At 43.9% G+C, this 21,430-nt stretch overlaps 1 protein-coding gene across 4 annotated transcripts in view; it reads right to left on the minus strand.

Moving 5' to 3' along the window:
* The window catches only part of RYR1 (ryanodine receptor 1), a 189,101-nt gene extending 169,502 nt beyond the window's left edge, over positions 1-19,599 (minus strand). For all 4 annotated transcript variants that reach the window (XM_075323525.1, XM_075323523.1, XM_075323524.1 and 1 more), the window contains exon 1: positions 19,405-19,599. In XM_075323525.1, the coding sequence (XP_075179640.1) occupies positions 19,405-19,452 (48 nt within the window). In that variant the 5' untranslated portion in view covers positions 19,453-19,599. The remainder of the gene's footprint in view (positions 1-19,404) is intronic.
* Between the last annotated feature and the right edge of the window lie 1,831 nt (positions 19,600-21,430).

Here is a 21,430-nt window from a genome sequence, read left to right on the forward strand (position 1 = left end):
ACTGAGCTCTTTCAGGACCGAGCACAGAGAACAGGGCACTGGAGCAATAGGCCGCGTGGGCACTAAAGCACCACCAACAGCAACAACCCCACCAGCAGATTGCAAAGGGTAGAAGATTGCAAGTCTCCTGCCCCACCAAGTGCTCGGGGCACAGCAGTATAGTAGAGCCAGGAGCTGTGACCAGAGAGCAGCACCAGTAAGGGACTCGCGCTGCCTGCCATACGGGTGAGTTACTACCAACACGAGAAGAAGGGACCACAGTGTAGCTCCAAGCCACTGTGACCCACACACTAAAGCGCTAGAAGTAAGACCACTAACCCACCTGGCTAGGTGGATCCCCTCAATTGCTTCCAGGCAGACCGGACCTCTGTTACCTACTGGACCAGTCTCTCGGGCCTGTATACTCTACCATAAAGTAAATGGTAAAGGAAACTACAGCCCTTGTGTTGTCCAGTTATTACCGGCGGCCTCAGTCCTGCACCCCAACGTTAAGTCCCTTTATCCAGTATCACGACTACTACTCCCAACATCCCTGGGGCCCAGCTCTACCTGTGGAGAGCTACACCATCTGCCCCAGCGGCCCTCTGAACCTCAAATACAAGGCTTTAAAGTCTGGATGAGAAGACCAGCAGTCCATGCATAACGGTCCTTTACTCAGACCATGACACACGGATGCGTAAATTCGGCATTAGGAATGTCATTGGGCATAAAACCCATTACTGGATAATGTGAAGCTACTCAACCAAAGGACCAGATATTCCTAGGGGCAGAATAACCTTCCCAGAGACCAACAGGTACTTGGCCAACCAAATTTGACCAAAACACTGTCAATCTGGGGAAGAATAATTTTGCCAGAAATGAGCCATGCAAGTCTCCAAGGTTCACCAGAAAGAAAGGTGTGGCCCTCACATGTTTACTGTTGGGTTTAGATTAGTCAGTTTTTTAGCCTATGTATCTGAGCATGGACTTTCATGGGAAGCTGGAAAAATGAAGGAAGCAAAAGAGGTTAGACAACAGTTTATCTGTAGAAGCAGTTTTTTGGCTCTTGCACATAAATAAAGGCTAGTACGGAGCGGCATGGCCTACCTGTGCCACACCGCAGGCTATATTAGATGTATTATAGACTGACTTTGTTGTCTGAAAAACATCTCATACCAGCCTTGACAGCGATGCTCTACACAAAAAACCTGAGGATCTCCAGTTGTTATTGGGCTACTTCCCAATGACATCTAGCAGCTCGCATTAGCCACACGCACCTATGAGCGTAATCTATAGACTCACAATCATCTGGTGAAGGCACATGGACCAAATAATCTCTACTACGTGGTACTCTTTTCCAAGAACTTTTTTCCTGTACTACAGAAATTTAAGGTTCATCACAACCATAATATCCTTCTTGAACTGCAATTTTTTCTTCAGCCACAACTTAAAAAGGTATAACGGAGTGACCCATGACTCAGCTTTGGCGGGCAAACTATGGGTTAAAAAGCAGAGCAAAACTTCCCAGTTTTGGGGTCAAGAGATTACGGGGAGGTAATTTAAAGAGAAGTGGTTATTAGTTTATAAGGGAAGATATAAGGGAAAAGGGGTGGTCTGCAATTGGCATGGAGGCACCACTGCTGAAGGTCCTGCCCTCCCTCCCTGATGAACATGGGTGTATATAGTTGAAAAAAATAAATAAAAATTTTGGGAGGTTGGGGTGAAGTGTTATCTGCTCATTTTGGCATGGCGGGGGAGAGGGGGTTCTTGGAGTCGGTGGAAAAATTGTGGTTGGGGTGGTGGTACATCTGGTGGATGTAACCTCCCTTTTGAGGATCAGATCTTCGTAGAATTGCCTGACGGATTTGGGGCTCTTCAGGAGGGGGGAGTCCCTGGGAGTCAATGTTGTTGGCTATGTTTTATGGCAATAGTGGTGCCCTTGAGCCTGTGGTTGCGGCTGGGGGCAATGCTGGATAGTTTCCACCGGGTTTTGGAGTTCCAAGAACCTCCTCACCTTTCATGTTAATTTATTGTGTTGTAGAACAGCTAGGGGAAACAGTGGTATTTGTGTGTGCAGGAATTGCCAGGCCGCAGTCGCTCAGTAACTCCTTGTCTCCCAAATCGCCGCTCCATTGCAGGAATACTTTCGCCACAGTTCATTCTTTCTCTGAGCCAATAAAGCAGACACCAGTATATTTTCTTGAAACAATCAAACTTTACTGAACTTCAACACCAGGACATTTCTCCTTTGCTTAACACGGGCACAGCTTCTGGTCCCGATAGGGTCCCCTCCAGACTCCACTTCCACAAATAATTTGATGGCTGACCGCTTTCCTGGCACCTGAGCTCCATTAGTTACCATTAGGCCCCTCATTCTCACATCTGACGTCACTCTGCACGAACCAGTTCGAATATTCCTTAAGCCTATCCATTCCACCCACAGGGATTAGCTTGTGTTTTGGAATGACTATGTTCGATGGCACTCCTCCGTTCATGCCTTTGTCCAGGGCCTACCCTTCTCTATTCAGGGTCCACTGACCTTCAGTCGCGCAGGGGATTTCTTATCCAGGAAAGCACGGACACCTCCCCGACCGACCGGACTAAACCTCTCTTTTGGGGACGCAGTTCCACAGTCCTCTTAAGAACAGGACCCCGCATGCCTGCGGGAAAAGGAGTGACCCTTAGGATCATTAATCAGTACAATAATATGGCCACTTCTGGCCATCTCCTCCTGGGGACTCTCCTATTCTCCTTCTATATCTTGTCCTATATATCCTTCTCCTTTCCTTTAACCCTTTATCTGCCTACCCAGGTGCCAGGACAGCAGTCACTACCACACAGCCGCCTGGTGGCCATTTACAAGATACACAGTAGATTAGACTACATTACATTACAACAAACCTTGGGTGTGTCGGCTACTTCTGAAAGGGAGGTGGCGTAGCCTTAACCACCCTACAGAATATTTGTTATAATAAAAGCCGATTTGGCCATATTTAATCCAAAATGGTTGTCTGTCGTTTACGGGAGAGGATTCGGGGGAATGGGTAGGGGTGAACATGTAGGGGATGTGGATGAAGGTACAAGGTGAAACCTTTATAATACTCCAGTCGAGGGGTTGTCAAGTTGAGAAACCTTCCCTGAGGTAAGCTCCTGATAGTCATCAGCCCTGGTTAACGTAAATGGATCCAGAGCTTCAGACACCCCTCTATATGCTCTTATTTACACACAGGTTATATGGAATAAAAATATATACTGTATATATATATTATGGGTAGATTTTCTCCCTTTGCAGTTTTCAGACATAGGTTAAGAAAAAAGGAAACTTTTTGCAAAAACCTCACAAGTGCCAGTCAGAGGGGCTCCAATGGTGACAACCACAGAAGCCTTCATAATAGTAGATATACACATACACATACGGTACTTTAATTACAGGACCATGACATTTTTTGATGATACAAAGTGATATGGACCAAGCATTGCTCTGCCGCTGGAAATATAAAACTACTGAAGAATTATGAGAAACCTAATAATCAAAGATTCTAAAAATGGTCTTGAGCGGCCTGCGGCCACCGTGTATGACGTTACCATAGTAACCGTTCTGCATCTCTGCTGTTCACATGGCCAGATACTTAACTTGTTTCTCATTATTATAACACTCATCCTCGTAGGGCTCACACGAGCGTATAACACAGCCAAGGGCTACCTGATGGGTTATCAGATAGCACACAGACCAGTGTTATATTATGGCGCAGTACAGATGAACAGGGGTTTTTTTCCGGTCAGATATTCAGCTCACTCGCACCCATACAAGTCTACGGGAGTGTGCAAAACATCGGACTACACTGATGTCATCCAAGTCCAGTCAAATAAAACGCAGAGACAGGCTATGGAGACGATTGAGGGATTAAAGGGGACCTGTCAGGTGCAATATACACTCAAAACCACGAGCAGTTCTGGGTGCATATTGCTATTCCCTGCATATAGTAGCGTAGATATAGAGATCTTTATACAGTCATATGAAAAAGTTTGGGCACCCCTATTAATGTTAACCTTTTTTCTTTATAACAATTTGGGTTTTTGCAACAGCTATTTCTGTTTCATAAATCTAATAACTGATGGACTGAGTAATATTTCTGCATTTGTCGGCGCTCCCATCAACGCGCCCCTGCACCATAGGCGACTACTACTCCCACTATCCTCCCTGAGGCATAGCTCTGCCTGTGGAGAGCTGCAACACCCAAGCTGCATCACCATCCTCCGCCCAAGATGAGAGACTTCCTGCAGCGGTGGCTAATAACTGGCCACATACCACAGGTGGTGTTGCGGGCGGGGGCCAGACCATAGCTAAGGGGCTGCTCGGATCCAGGGCTTTACTGTGGCTCGAGTGGGAACCGGTCCCGGGCTCGAGCAGCGGTCCGCCGCCCACAAGTGAAAAAGGGGATATTTACAAGGGAGATTGTCTGTGACGCCACCCGTGGGTTGCGGTGATGAGATCGTGGCACCACCGCTGCCTCTGGGGACCGTGCCCGGGACTGATTGAGTGGGGCAGCAAGGTGGGATCCCCTCCACGGGTAGGGGAGTTGTAGTCCCGGGGCCCAGTTGGGAGTTGTGGTGGTGGCAGGGATTGCAGGGAAAAATACACTCACAGCTCAGTTGTCCTGGTGCTGGATGAGGTTGTATTGATATGGAGGGTCAGTAAACACAGTCTTTTGTAAACCAAATTTCTGGTAACTGGTGCCCTCGGCTGCTGCGAGGACGGGCCCCTCACCAAGGGGTGTACTACAGGTGCTCTTCTCCTGCCTGAGGTCTGTGTCTGCTCCGTGCACAGGTCCCGACAGTCGGCACCGGGGGCCACTACCCTGTCCCGGTCCACTTCAGGTCCCACAAGCAGCTGGCCTATTCCTGAGGCCCTTACTGCCCCTCTTCCCAAGCTCCACACAGGACCTCCTTCCAGACGCTACTCTTCCTGCAGACTGACTCCCACTGCAAACTGGAAACTCCCTATATAGTTTCCTCCCAGACACTTTCAGCTCCGCCCACTGGTGTTGTGTGTCACTGTGTTAGAAACTCCCCAAGGGAAGAGTAAGATCTGCACCAGAAAGATGGATGCAAACCTCCGACACCCTGGTTTTGCCAGGGTGGCACGAATAACTACTCCCATCATCTCCATCCCCTTCTTTATTGACACTGCCAGGGTTACGAAACCGGGCCAGGCCGCTGTTACATCCCAAACAGACACCGGCCTGGTGACGAGTAACCCCTGAGACCCCGTGGGCACGTCAATGGGCATTGAATAGCATGTTGCATGCCCCTGTGGGCCTGCTAACATGCTAAAAGGGTGGAATAAGCGCAGGAACTAATGCCCTTGGGACTAGTCCCTACACATTAGCATATCAAAGGATCTTGAGAAATACTTTTTCTCAAGATCTCTTTACGTTTGCTACTAGATACAGGGACCGTCAGGCCGGTGTCACACTTTATGAGTGCCTTGCACAAGTCTCACATTGCATCACCAGTCACGGACTCACACTCTCTGGACAGGAGCGCCTTAGCTGCATAGAGATGCATGCAACTGACCCGCTCCTGTGATGAGAGTGATAGTCCGTTCCGGGTGATGCAATGCGAGACTCGCGTGAGATACACACTAGGCACTCGCAAGTGTAACATCGGCCTTAGGCAGGGAATAGCAATATACACCCAGAACTGCTCGTGGTTCTGGGTGTATATTGGACCTGCCAGGTTCCCTTTAAGTTCTACTTCTCCAAATCTCCCAAGTGAGATGATCAGATCACAGTAGATTGAGGATAGTGTCATCAGACAACCATCGGATGTTATACGCCAGTGTGACCCTGACCTTAGTACTTTTGGTATATGCAACAGATGAGGACTTCTTTATTTGTGTGAAGGACGACTTTATGCTGATCTAAGAGTAGATGGTGATGTTGTGTAAAGTTTCCTTACTTATTGTATTGTAAAAAAGTCTTTTGTTCTTCATAGTTTTTGGTTTCCACTTTCTGATGCAAAGCTGTATGACTGCATACTTTTACCTTATGTTTTGAGACGTAGAGAGCTTGTTATCCCATGTAATCTGCTCTGTAAACTTTCTTCTGCAACTGGGAAGCTAGAATCTGTGCAACAAGTACCAGGAAGGGGTTTTTTTGTTTTCTTTAAAAAACAAAAAAAACAAAACACACTTCCATAATCCAAAAACATCCAATGCTAAGTGATTAATCAAGCCAGGTAACAATCTATATACTTTCATGACATCACAATGACATCTAAAAATATGTTTTAAATGTAAATTTCTGGAGTTTGGATATCTGCTTATTCCATAATAAAAGACGACCAGACACTTGTCATACATATGTGGTGTGTGTGTGTGTGTGTGTGTGTGTGTGTGTGTGTGTGTGTGTGTGTGTGTGTGTGTGTGTGTGTGTGTGTGTGTGTGTGTGTGTGGGAGGGGGGGGGGGCGGGGGGATTACCCCTTAATGCCGCTGTTCTCCTGAATCCGGTGATGGTTTTTTTTTTTTTGTTCCTGCGCCTCTTCTTGCCGGAGATATGGCCTCCTATTCCCTGTATATAAATATTTACTTTTTAGCCAAGAGGATACAGTCTACAATTTTTCTATGTGAGTGTCTTGAGGACCACGCCCAATTGGCTATCAAGACTAGATTAATAAACAGGAATGTACCATATCTCTTGAATGGAGAGGAGTAGGAACAAAAAAAAAACAAAAAACACCGGACTGAGGTGAACAGCAGCATTTACACGAGGCAAAAAGAAATGATGTATTTATAGCAAGTGACAGATCCTCTTTAATAGGTGAAGAACTGCTCTACACAAGCACAGCTACGGCGATGCTGGTGGGGCTTATAGATTATCAAAGTTTTGGGTTTTTTTTTTTTTTTTTTTTTTTTTTTTTTTTTTAGAACGCAGCATTCTGGACAGTGAATAATAAATTAGGAGCCTCCGATTCACTACTCAACAGTTCCTATCATTTTTTTATTTTTGATTCTCCTAAAGTCTGTTACATCTACTTTGTCCCAGTCTTATGGTGGCAATAGAGGCTGCTTGAAAATGGTCAGGTCACTAAGCCACTGCACGCTGTGAAGCAGTTAATGTCTTCGCAACATATGACAGTTACATCATATGTCGTGTCCCTGGTTTTGAAGAGGGCTTGCAAGTGTGCCGCCCCCATTTCAGTAGCAGCCGGACTGCTCGGATCCGGAGTGTGGCTCGAGGGATCCTCCAGACCCGGAGGTCACACGGACACTCCAAATGAAAGTGGACGAATTTGTATGGGATTTGCCGTAAACTGTATGTGACACCACCCACGGTGTGTGGTGAAGTGTGGCACCACCACCGCTGCTGTTGTGGGGCACCCGGGGGCGATGGGATGGCAGCTGGTTGTTAACCCCTCCATGGGTAAAGATGGTTGTCCCGGGGCCGGTGACTGTGCAGGGGACGTTTATGGCAGGGGCCGGCATGCCTGGTCAGACAAGGGAGTCTCAGTTTACTCACGATTAACTAAGTCAGACAAGTCCAATAGTTAACCAAGGTGCTGGTGGCCGGCGGCCGGGGGTACTCTGGTCCCTCACCCGGGGTGATTGTCTGTGTCACTTTCCTCTGCACTGTGTTGTGATATGGTGGACTTCCCGGTGTGGAACACGGGAATCCGCTCCCGGTACTTCTGTTGGGAGCCGTGCCCGCTGACGCTGCCCCTGGGATCTACTGGACCCTGGCGGATGCCCTACCCCTCTCTGTGGGTGGTTGTCTGCTTTTGGGACTTTGTTTGGAACAGGACCTATAATCCTGCTCTCAATTGGTTAATTAGCTAGGCCGTTGGTTCCGGTCCTGGCTTCAGGGTCCAAGTACCCACTCTGTGCACGGTTTGTGGGGTGGGTCTCCAGTGTCGGTACCGGCGGACTCCAACCCTGCCCCAGTCCACCTCGGATCTCCAGCTACAGTCTTCCCGTCTCCCGACAGGCACGGACCACAGTCTGCCACCTAGCCAATACACCGGGGCTCCAACCCCGGCGCCTCTCCTTTCTGAACTTGAGCTTCACCTCCTCACTACTCCACTCTGCTCCACTTGAGCTGAACTGCACTCCACTGAACTAAAACTTTACTCACTGTTTTCCTGCCCCGGGTTCTCTAGACCCCTAGGTGGGCATTCTCCATGTGCCGGGTCCCATCCACTGGTGTGCCTTTCCTACCCTGAGGCAGGAGGAGGAGGGGGGGGGGGGTTTACTAGGATTTGGTTGGCATGGTTTAACCCTGTGAGGGAAGGTGTTGTGCGGGGGCCTGCACTGTGTGACCACCTGGCGGCGCCAGGGCGTCACACAAGCCAAACCCACATCTATCCTGGCTAATGATGGTAATAAAGACAACCCAGTGTGGTCTCCGTTAACAGACTCTACTCACTCAGGCCCTTGGATTACTGGTTCAGGTCCCTTGGAGTATCAGTGCCAATGTAGTGACCCAGGTTGCTCTGTCCCCGACACTGTTGGTTGGGTACCTGTAGGGTGGAGAGTTTGGGGCCCAACTGTCCTTTTTGTACAGTTTCCTCCATACGGCGGGCAGTGCGGACCCTGTGGGAGGTAAGTATCCGAACCCCGATCCTAGTTTACTAATGATGCCCCTGGATTATTTGGGTCGGTGAAGTCCGTGAAAGTATCCTCACTAGGCAAGTATTTATCAAGCCATGTAGAACTGGCACCTGATCTAGGACCCTGTGCGTGTTCTGGTCCCAGCGGTATCTCCGGTACCCGACCTGGCGACCTCTTTCCTGTGCCCCCGGGTCACCACTGCACGGACCCAGCTCAGGCACGTCCGCACACCTCTCCTGTATGCTACACCCTCCCTTCTCTCCGACTGACTGACCCCTCCCACCAGGCTGGCTAATCCCAGGGGCTTGTTCCTTTCCATGGCGACCATCCCCTTACATGGTTAAGCCTCTATGCCCGGTGTGGAATGGAGAACTAGGATTTTGGTTGTGCTTTGGTGGTATCGGCACTGCTACTCCAGGTCCCAGGGGGTAGGTCCTGCATCCCCAAGAGGATGCAGTTCCCTGTAGTGCCCTGAGGGTCTCAGGGGCGCTACACCATTATCTGCCTCTAACAGCCAGAGGTTTGCCCGTAACTTTTAACGTGTTAAATGCAGATATCAGCCTGTCATTCCATGCGCCCATCGGCACACCCATGACAGGACTGTGGTGGAGTGCCGAAGGATTGCAGTGATGGACTGCCATGAGAGTTGGGGGTGGGGTGAGGTCTGAAGACCCCTCATGCCTGTCATTACTGTTCTATGAAAGCCTGCCTTTAGCTGGTGTTCATAGGAATCCTTGATTTCCGCTATACATAGCAGTGCTGATGCACTGCTATGTATAGTACAAATGATCAGATTATCATACCTTCAAGTAAAGACTAAAATACAGTAAAGAAAAAAAAGTGAAAAGGTTTTAAAAATATGGACAAAAACCACAAACTACGAAAAACAAAAAAAGTCAAATCACCCTTTACTCAATCACCTTTTGACCATTAAAATATATATCAGTACACATTTTGTATCACTGTTCGCAAAAGTCCAATATATGAAAATGTAAAATTAATCTATCAGTAAAATTGAAAACCTTACAGATCACGGAAAAAGAGCAACACGAGCAAAAGTTTATTCAATTAAAATAAAAATAAATAAAAAAATCCACTTTTTCACCACTTCATAAAACAAACAAGAAAAAAACAAAAAAAATACTACACCTTTGGTACCAGAGTATTTGTACTGACCTGGAGAATCCTATTGCCAAATCAGTTGTTCTGTATAGTGAACATAGTAAATACATCCAAAAAACAATTGTGGAATTGCACTTTTTTTTTTCTTTTACTTTAGTGCATCACATGATAAAATGACTAATGTCATTTAAAAGTATAACTTGTCCTGCAAAAAAAACAAGCACTCATACTGTTATATGGAAATAAAAAAAAAAAATTAAAAAAAAAAAAATTATAAAATAAAAAAAGTTATGGCTCTCGGCAGAAGGGGAAAAAATTTAAGAAAAGAAAAAAAAAAAAAAAGACCCACAGAAAACTGTCATGAAGGGGTTAAAAATCGTGAAAAAAAAAAAGAACACGTGCACAGCAAGTCGTTTTTACATAGCTGTGCATTATGTTCATTCTTTTTGGAACACAAAAAACATCAAAGACGTCTCCCTCCACCATAATTATTTAGGTCATTCTTACTCATTTCCACAGCTCACACCAGAATTCAGATTTCATAAATTTTTTTTTTTCCAGGTGCAAGGATTTAATATTTTTTTTGTTGCCAAGATACAAGATTTGTTAAGAGTGATATTAAGACCAATACACAATGTCCTAGAGTCACATCAGGAGCGGAGTGTACATTACACTGAGGTAACGCGTTTCAAGCCCTATACCACACAGTATACAGCAGGCAGAATAAAGCCATCTGAGGGAGGCCCCAGTGCTCCTCGCTGAAAATAATTTAGGCCACGTCTTTTCTCCTGTTCTCTCAGGCTTCACTCCGTCTTTTTATAGATCAGGTGAAACGTCTCCTCTTCTGCTGACAGCATAAAGAGACGGAGTGTAAACAGGGAACCATGGACAGGCCCAGATTCTGACGAGAGGGATGAGGAGGCACACTGGTCACTAGCCCAACACCCCTTCATTCAGGGCCAAATCTAGAAATAACGGCTACGTATGGACTCCAAATCATGGGTAGAAACTTATCACATAATGGATTCTATTTCTGTAAAATTCCCAAAATGATGTGACAGCCAGGAAAGGTTTCTAAAAGGCATCACTGGCACCAAGATATCAGTCAGTCTGCACCCTCACCCCCCAAATTGCCCCCCTTAAGAATCAGCATAATTCATATGTGTCACATCAGGTCTCTACTTTTCATTAACCCCAAATTGATCCCATTACTATAAAAAGGTCAGATTCACAGAGATCTCTCTAAAAAAAAACAAAACAAAAAAAAAAAACAAACAAACAACCAAACATTTAGGGCCATGTGCACACGTTTAGTATTTGGCGAGGGGTTTTTTTACCTCACTATTTTATGAGCTCTTTTACCTCACTATTTTATGAGCTCTTTTACCTCACTATTTTATGAGCTCTTTTACCTCACTATTTTATGAGCTCTTTTACCTCACTATTTTATGAGCTCTTTTACCTCACTATTTTATGAGCTCTTTTACCTCAGTATTTTATGAGCTCTTTTACCTCACTATTTTATGAGCTCTTTTACCTCAGTATTTTATGAGCTCTTTTACCTCACTATTTTATGAGCTCTTTTACCTCACTATTTTATGAGCTCTTTTACCTCAGTATTTTATGAGCTCTTTTACCTCAGTATTTTATGAGCTCTTTTACCTCAGTATTTTATGAGCTCTTTTACCTCCGTATTTTATGAGCTCTTTTACCTCCGTATTTTATGAGCTCTTTTACCTCAGTATTTTATGAGCTCTTTTACCTCAGTATTTGGCCAGCTCTTTTACCTCAGTATTTGGCCAGCTCTTTTACCTCAGTATTTGGTCAGCTCTTTTACCTCAGTATTTGGTCAGCTCTTTTACCTCAGTATTTGGTCAGCTCTTTCACCTCAGTATTTGGCCAGCTCTTTTACCTCAGTATTTGGCCAGCTCTTTTACCTCAGTATTTGGCCAGCCCTTTTACCTCACTATTTGGCCAGCTTTTTTACCTCACTATTTGGCCAGCTTTTTTACCTCACTATTTGGCCAGCTTTTTTACCTCACTATTTGGCCAGCTTTTTTACCTCAGTATTTGGCCAGCTTTTTTACCTCAGTATTTGGCAAGCTTTTTTTACCTCAGTATTTGTAGCCAAAACCTGAAGTGGAACAATCAGAGGAAAATGTAAACTAGAGACCCGAGCACCATTTTTGCATTTTGTTACCCACTCCTGGGTCTTGACTTACAGACAAGAAAAAAAAAAATGCTGTTAAAAGTCAAATACCTTATGGTCCTAACAAATGTACTTAGTTATGATGCTGGTTCCCTTTGAAAAATTTGGAAAATAAAGAATTTAAAAAAAAAAAAAAAGTCAAATACTTAAAAGGTGCCACTTAGCCCCAAAAATGTAATATACATCTGAGTGAATGGGAACATTTTTCTATGTGAGGAGGATTTGGATCTTTTCCTTCCCTTTCGATTTCTTTGACAGTTTAAAAAACAGAAGGTAGAAGGAAAAAAAAAAAAAAAAGGGAGGAGAGCGTGGTCACATCTTTGGAGATTCCACAAGGATTTGCTATAAACCATGCGCCCTCAAATTCAAAAGGCCGCAAAGAACACCGAGTCTTAACCTCCAAAATGCTAAGTCACTTATGTGGATCCCTATAAAAATCATATGTGTAATAGATTTTAATGTTTTTGTTGCCATAAATAAAATTATTTTTATCCAAGTGCTCGGAGCAAAATTTCCATCCATAGGATCATATCTTGACTGACAGCGCACTCTCTATCCGCATTTACACAGTGTCATTGCTGGCTCTCATCACCGCTGGTCGGTATTGTGCTGCAGACAGGAGCCGGTGAGGAGAGCCGGCTGCGTAGTGCGCAGCTATCAATGAAGATATGACAATGCTCTGTATGCAAACTGAGGGGGCGTAATGGCGCCCTGAGCTCTTGGCCAGGTCAAGGGGGCATCAAAGCCCTTCATTTGCATACAATTTATTTTTCTATGCCAACTAATCTACTACAACTCAAAAAATAAAAAATACCTTTTAGTATATATTTTTTTTTAATAGGGGATGTAGACCCTATCTCCTACATGTATAAGAGACTTAATTACAATTTTGAGGGGTGACCGTGATGAGCGGGCACTACCATGCTCGGGTGCTCTGTAGTCGTAACGAGCGATTGGACAGGCTTGAATAATGTACTGAGTATAATGGAAGTCTATAGGGAATTTGAGCATTTTTCCAGGAACTCTTCCAGAAAAATGCTCGAATTCTCCATTGACTTCCATGATATTCAGTATATGTGTAGTGCCCATCCAAGCGTTCAACGTCTCGTTAAGAGTACGGTAGTGCTCACTCATCACTAGTTACGAGTAGCGAGCATGGTAGTGCCCGCTCATCACTAGCTACAAGTACCGAGCACCCAAGCATGGTAGTGCCCGCTCATCACTAGCTACGAGTACAGCGCACCCGAGCATGGTAGTGCCCGCTCATCACTAGCTACGAGTACAGCGCACCCGAGCATGGTAGTGCCCGCTCATCACTAGTTCCGAGTACTGAGCACCCGAGCATGGTAGTGCCCGCTCATCACTAGTTACGAGTACAGCACACCCGAGCATGGTAGTGCCCGCTCATCACTAGTTATGAGTACTGAGCACCTGAGCATGGTAGTGCCCGCTCATCACTAGCTACGAGTACCGAGCACCCAGGCATGGTAGTGCCCCCTCATCACTAGCTACGAGTACAGCGCACCCAAGCATGGTAGTGCCCGCTCATCACTAGTTACAAGTACAGCGCACCCGAGCATGGTAGTGCCCGCTCATCACTAGTTACAAGTACTGAGCACCCGAGCATGGTAGTGCCCGCTCATCACTAGCTACGAGTACAGCGCACCCAAGCATGGTAGTGCCCGCTCATCACTAGTTACGAGTACAGCACACCCGAGCATGGTAGTGCCCGCTCATCACTAGTTACGAGTACTGAGCACCTGAGCATGGTAGTGCCCGCTCATCACTAGTTACGAGTACTGAGCACCTGAGCATGGTAGTGCTCGCTCATCACTAGTTACGAGTACTGAGCACCTGAGCATGGTAGTGCCCGCTCATCACTAGTTACGAGTACTGAGCACCTGAGCATGGTAGTACCCACTCATCACCAATGAGACTCTTAAGAGAATTTTTTTTCCACAACTACTTCCTGTAAAAGTAAGAGACCTCGTGGAAGAGTCTGCAGATCTCCTGTGGCCACCGAAGCCTCCCAGAATCCAGTTACTCAAGGCCCTAGAGTGTCAGGGACAAGAAAATGGCGGTCTGACATTGAGCTGGGTGCCAACAATTAAAAGATGGCACGTATGAGACAGTATTCCATCACGTCCATATTGGTTGGAGTCCTGTGGTGTAATGGAGCGGTGTTGCAGTTCCCCGTTTTGCTGGTCAGAGACATCATTTGGAGTAAGGAGTCACGTTAAGCAGACATTAGCTTCCTTTGTTCTAGGGATTGGAGGAGATCCCAGAGGTCAGAGCCATAATATACACTGTGTGCAGAATTATTAGGCTTAGGCAAATGAATATTTTGATCACATGATACCTTTTATACATGTCGTCCTACTCCAAGCTGTATAGGCTGAGAGCCAACTACCAATTAAGTAAATCAGGTGATGTGCATCTCTGTAATGAGGGGGGTGCGGTGTAATGACATCAACACCCTATATAAGGTGTGCTTAATTATTAGGCAACTTCCTTTCCTTTGCCAAAATGGGTTAGAAGAGAGATTTGAGGGGCTCTGAAAAGTCCAACATTGTGCGATGTCTTGCAGAGGGATGCAGCAGTCTTGAAATTGCCAAACTTTTGAAGCGTGATCACCGACCAATCAAGCGTTTCATGGCAAATAGCCAACAGGGTTGCAAGAAGCGTGTTGGGCAAAAATGGCGCAAAATAACTGCCCATGAATTGAAGAAAATCAAGCGTGAAGCTGCCAAGATGCCATTGGCCACCAGTTTGGCCATATTTCAGAGCTGCAACATTACTGGAGTATCAAAAAGCACAAGGTGTGCCATACTCAGGGACATGGCCAAGGTAAGGAAGGCTGAAAACCACCACCTCTGAACAAGAAACATGAGATAAAACGTCAAGACTGGGCCAAGAAATATCTTAAGACTGATTTGTCAAAGGTTTTATGGACTGATGAAATGAGAGTGACTCTTGATGGGCAGATGGATGGGCCAGAGGCTGGATCACTAAAGGGCAGAGAGCTCCACTCCGACTCAGACGCCAGCAAGGTGGAGGTGGGCACTGGTATGGGCTGGTATCAGCAAAGATGAACTTGTGGGACCTTTTCGGGTTGAGGATGGAGCAAAGCTCAACTCCCAGACCTACTGCCAGTTTCTGGAAGACAACTTCTTCAAGCAGTGGTACAGGAAAAAAGTTGATATCGTTCAAGAAAAACATGATTTTCATGCAGGACAATGCTCCATCACATGCATCCAACTACTCCACAGCGTGGCTGGCCAGTAAAGGTCTAAAAGATGGAAAAATAATGACAAGGCCCCCTTGTTCACCTGATCTGAACCCCATAGAGAACCTGTGGTCCCTCATAAAATGTAAGATCTACAAGGAGGGAAAACAGTACACCTCTGGGAGCAGTGTCTGGAGGCTGTGGTGGCTGCTGCACGCAATGTGGATCGTAAACAGATCAAGCAACTGACAAGCTATGGATGGTCGGCTGCTGAGTGTCATCAGAAAGAAAAGGTGGCTATATTGGTCACTAATTTTTTAGGTTTTTTCTTCATGTCAGAAATGTTTATTTCTAAATTTTGTGCAGTTATATTGGTTTACCTGGTGAAAATAAACAAGTGAGATGGGAATATATTTGTTTTTTATTAAGTTGCCTAAAAATTCTGCACAGTAATAGTCACCCGCACAAACAGATCTCCTCCTATTATAGCCAAATCTAAAAAAAAACCCACTCCAACTTCCAAAAATATTAAGCTTTGATATTTATGAGTCTTTTGGGTTGATTGAGAACATAGTTGTTGATCAATAATAAAAAAAATCCTCAAAAATACAACTTGCCTAATAATTCTGCATATTGTGTACAACATGAAAATGCCCCTTAAATTGGTTGAATGTAAACTTGATGTAAAGGGCAATATGTGAGTGGCATGAGCCGACCAGTCAATGATGGCAAAAAAAAAAAAAAAAAAAATTTTTGATGAGTCATTTCATGCACCATGATGCAACTATATTGAAAACCAATAGGAATAATGCTGTAATTCAACATTCTGATTATGTCGCCAGGTATCCTCAGCCTTATAAATCATACAAGAAGGCGAGACTCAAGGCTTCCAATATGACCACTTGACTCCAGCCTGAGAACCCACAGTGTCCGAATGCTCATAACGTAATAACTGTATCTAATCTTAGAGCTTTAAACATGACTAATACAATATAAGAATTTTTTTTGTAAGTCAGATATAAATTTTATTAATCTCTACAGATCCTGATTTACATCCTGTATTACACTCCAGAGCTGCACTCACTATTCTGCTGGTAGAGTCATTGTGTACACACATTCCATTACTTATTCTGTACTGATCCTGAGTTACATCCTGTATTATACTCTAGAGCTGCACTCACTATTCTGCTGGTGCACTCACTGTGCATATACATTACTTATCCTGAGTTACATCCTGTATTATATTCCAGAGCTGCACTCACTATTCTGCTGGTGCAGTCACTGTGCATATACATTACTTATCCTGAGTTACATCCTGTATTATATTCCAGAGCTGCACTCACTATTCTGCTGGTGCAGTCACTGTGCATATACATTACTTATCCTGAGTTATATCCTGTATTATATTCCAGAGCTGCACTCACTATTCTGCTGGTGCAGTCACTGTGCATATACATTACTTATCCTGAGTTATATCCTGGTATTATATTCCAGAGCTGCACTCACTATTCTGCTGGTTTAATCATTGTGTACATACATCTTGAACCAATGCAGAGTTGTAGTCTTTATTACACCCCAGAGGTGCTGCTCATTTTAGGAAACAGTCAGCAAGCCAGTTAGCAGACATCTCTTAAAAGGAAATCTGTCACCAGGTTTTTGCTCTCCATTTGAGAGCAGCATAATGTAGAGACAGAGACCCTGATTCCAGTGATGTGTCACTTACTGAGCTGTTTGCTGTCATTTTGATAAAAGCAATGTTTTCTCTGCTGCAGATCAGTTATACAGAGCTCATGAATGTGCTGGACTACCTGCAGCACGCCAAGTAGTCCTGTAATGATAATCTACTGCTGATTAATCAGTGATTTTATCAAAACTACAATAAGCAGCCCAGTAAGTGACATCGCTGGAATCAAGATCTCTGCCCCTACATCATGCCGCTCTCAGATTAGGTGGCATAAACCTGGTGAAAAAATGCATGTGAAGTGTATTGTGATTGATTCAGTTTGGAATGATTCCATGTTTATGGTTAAAGAATTTAAAAAAAAACAAAAAAACAAAAACACCTGGTGAAAGATTCCCTAAACAGTTTATCCAATGTCAGATTATCATGATATACCTGGATTGAAGACTGCACCTTTAAAAAATGCATGTTAGCATAAGAAGCTGACACTGACTATTTCAGCGCAGAGATCTGCAGAATTGTGAATGCAGCTCTGAGGTATAACACAGGCTGTCACTCAATATAAGGAATAATGTAATGGCTTTTTTACTTTTATTTTATAGCTTTTCAAAACAGCCATTATAGGTGCGCCTATTGCCCAGCACAAAATTGCAGAGTCTCTAATCTAATAATCTGATGGGAAAGTCCCAGCATTATGAAGTCTAGAAAAAAAAAAGTTGCACATAGATGACTTTCTGGTGGACTACAACTGCTGGGAGATAAAACGCTGTGCGTCCGTGCTGCAGAGAGGCTGATTCCTGCCACTTGCCTCATTGACCCCGTGCACATTATGGAGTCTACACCCACCAACAGCCATAGAAAAAGTTGATGGAAACTTCTAAAACTTTCACTGCATAGTCTCCAACCAGAATTGGTGGCCACGTCTCCCGTAAAGGTGGCTCCTTAGGTTTTGCTGCACAAGACATTGCAAACCAACAGCGTTAGGCAAGTCATAGCATTAAGGAAACTTGGCACCTGGGTCAAGACCACGTCAATGCCGGCTGACCCCGAGCTATGAACCATCGCAGTGACACCTGGCCCGTGATCATATAACAGACACTTCAGACCAGGTGCAATAGGCCATGGCTTGGCATGTTTGTCAGATTCGCCATTTCTTACTCTTCATGAGTAGAGTAAAAAAGGAACGGTGCGGCTGGATACGTCCTAGTACAATAATTTCTTAGTAATCCAATGTGCCAGTGCTGAGAAATCAAGCTTTTAAAAGACACATGCAAATTAGCTTGGAAGTGCACTGGGGGTGTGCCCATACACAACACAAGCCCCCTTCACCACCCACCCCCACGCTAGTTTCGTTAGTAAAAAATAGTCCCGACCGGTTCCCCTTTAGGAAATAACAGAACCAGTAACGACCTAATTTGATATTACTGGCAAGTAAAAGGGCCCATGTTCCAAACCTAGGTATAGACTGCAACTTACAAGTCTAAAAATGGCATTTTAAAGACTTGGCAGGGATTCTGGCTAATAGTTACAGTTCTTTTTTGTTTTATTTTCCAGACGCAGCGCCCCTCTTGCCCAGGAGGCCATATCTGGTACTGCGGGTCAGCCTTGTTTAAATAGGACTGAGCTGCAATGCCAGACACAGCCATGTGGGAAAGAGTGGCGCAGACAGCTAGCTAATGTAATAGGGTGTTAATATGTTTTACAGGGGCATGGGAGGGGTGAGAGAGAGAGAGGAAGAGGAGAAAATGCAAAAATTAAAAAAAAAAAAAAAATAAAAAAAAAAATAAATAATTCTCCAGGTGTCTGATGTATCTGGAAAAAGTCAATTTTTCAACCCTACAGGTGGGTCATACTAATTGTAAAATAATAATAATAATAATAATAATAATAATAATAATAATAATAATAATAATAATAATAATAATAATAATAATAATAATAATAAAAAAATTAATAAATAATAAAAAAAATAATATTTATTCCATGGCACTTTACATGTGAAAGGCATAAACATAATAAAACCAAGTACAATAATCATGAAAAATACAAGACAGACTGCTATGGGAGGAAAGAGGAGCCTTCTTTAATAATTACTCAAATTTCTTGCAAAAATGCCACAAATTCTAGACCCAAGAGCTAGCAATCTAAATCTAAACGACTTCTGTACCCTTATCCGTATTCATTTTCCAAATGGACAAGCTGTGATATTTAACTCTCCGAGTGCTATAGAAATCCTTACCCTCCGCCCCCCCCCCCCCAACCTTGTTCCTTAAAGTAGTTCTGGAGTGTCACCCCCCAGCTATGTTTCCCTTTCGGTGGCCGTCACTCACACATTCCCTCCTGAGCGGCGGCCCCGGACAGCCTGTCACAGGAGTGATTGGAGTCCAACAGGTGTAAGAATAGATTTCGCCTTCTTCCAGCGAATTAACCTCTTCAGCTTGTATGTAGCGAGTCGATTATTGGGGGATCTTGAAGGGTGGGGTGTAAATATTTAACCTTTTTTTGCCAAAATATTGGCCAAAAAAACAAAAAAAAAAACAAAAAACACCAAAATGTAGAGAAGTCGTTGGGCACTCACCGTCCTGAGGAACTGGATCTCATCCTCGCTCTCTCCTCCTTCGGCCATGATGTTTCGGGTACCCTCCTGCCTCGTAGAGGATGACCCTTCCTCGGTTTTCGGCTTGCGACGATGCCCGAAGTGTAATCCGTGTGAATAGAAGGGGGAGAGAGAGAGGCTGCCGTGCTCTCCTCTCTCTGTGTACAGAGATGACACAGGCACAGACCTAGACAAATCCTGCCAGCCTCTCGTGTGCACCCCTCCTCTGCTCCCTGATTGGAGAAAGCTAGGTTAGACCCAGCCGAATTGTCCGTACGGTGGGGGGTGTGGAGGGTCTTGGATGCACAAAAAAAATTGAGTGTATAGAGCACAGCAAGAAGTGCGTTTACAAAACATGATAAAAAAAAAAAAAAAAAAAAAGGACAAAAAGTTGTTAACTTTAAAAAGTGGAAAAAAATACAAAATTATGGAATTTATGAAAAAAATGGAAAAAAAAAAATCAAGCCTAGGTGGGGAAAAAAAAAAAAAATCAGATCTGGAAAATTTAAAAAATAAAAGGATTCTATGAAAAGTAGAATCGAAAAAAAAACAAAGCTGAAGCAATCCTCAATATAATATAATATATCTATCTATCTATCTATCTTTTATATTGAGGATTACCTATTGATGATTTTTCACATAAGCTTCAGCTTTGTGAAAATTTCCCAAATTCATCAAAGTACAAAAATAAAAGCTGAAGCATGTGTGACAAATAAAAAAGTGAGACAGAAGTAGGTAATTTGTAAAAAAAAAAATAAAAATAAAAAAAATTATATAGTATATACAGTATGTCTATAGCTAAGGGGAAAACGTTTCTCGCTGCCAGTGAGGGGTCTTATAGCTGCAATGCTCCTCTGGGAAATATTCAAATTGTCTCTTCAGGGAGGAAGGATAAAATCTAGCGCCACCTATTGGAAGTATCCTAAAAGTCAAAAGTGGCCCCTTAACGAGCCTTTTTATTTGACTTAGGATTTATGCCAGATGAGAACCTCAACTTGCAGACACTGTTTCAGGGTGATTGCCCCTCGTCAGTGCAAAGTATGAGATCAGATCTGGCTGTATGAGAAGCTGTAGTGGAGTTGAAGGGGAAAAAACATTTCCCTTTGTGGAGACCTGGCAAAACAATCTGTCTGCCAGTGAGGAATCTAATAGCTGCAATGATCCTTTAGGATTGCTATTTCCAATCGGTGGCACTAGAGTTTGTCTTCTTCCTCCCTGAAGAGACAATTTGAATATTTCCCAGAGGAGCATTGCAGCTATAAGACTCCTCACTGGCAGCCAGATTGGTTTGTCACTTTTCCTCTTAGACCCCACTATAGCTTCTCATACATCCAAATCAGAACTCATACTTTGCACTGACAAGGGGCAATCATCCCGAAACGCCGTGTCTGCAAATTGAGGTTCTGATCTGGCATAAATCCTAAGTCCTATGAAAAGACTCATTAAGAAGGGCCTCTTGACTTTTGGGATTGCTAATTCCAATAGGCGGCGCTAGAGTTGGTCTTCTTCCTCCCTGAAGAGACAATTTAAATAAAATAGAATTAAATGACGACGTATAGGTAAAATAGAATTTATTGTAAGTTGAGAACAACAACAATCCAAATAAAAACAAAAGCACAAACAAACAAAAATAGCACAAAATACAACACCAAAAATGTCAAATAGAACATAAAAAAATATAAAAAAAAAAGTGTCAATTTGTATGAAAGTAACCGGACTTAATGAAACAATTTGTCACGATTGTAAAAGAGTTTGGATAACGATAGACAAAGTGAATCTGAAGAAGTATAAAAGTCCATGAAAGTGGAGAATTGTTGTCATATTGGTCCATTGTAAATGTAACTAATTGGATCAGTTTTAAAAAAAATTGCCGAAATCCCGCCATCTACTTATCTACTTAAAAGAAACACTCCAGAGAATGCTTTAAAGAGAGAACCCATGTGTGTTGTACTGCCCCCTCAGGTTTTACTTCGTATAACACTTTATATTTTTTTTTTCAGGAGTGTCA

Source organism: Anomaloglossus baeobatrachus, chromosome 9, assembly GCF_048569485.1.
Source record: "Anomaloglossus baeobatrachus isolate aAnoBae1 chromosome 9, aAnoBae1.hap1, whole genome shotgun sequence".
In the NCBI taxonomy this organism is placed as follows: Eukaryota; Metazoa; Chordata; class Amphibia; order Anura; family Aromobatidae; genus Anomaloglossus; species Anomaloglossus baeobatrachus.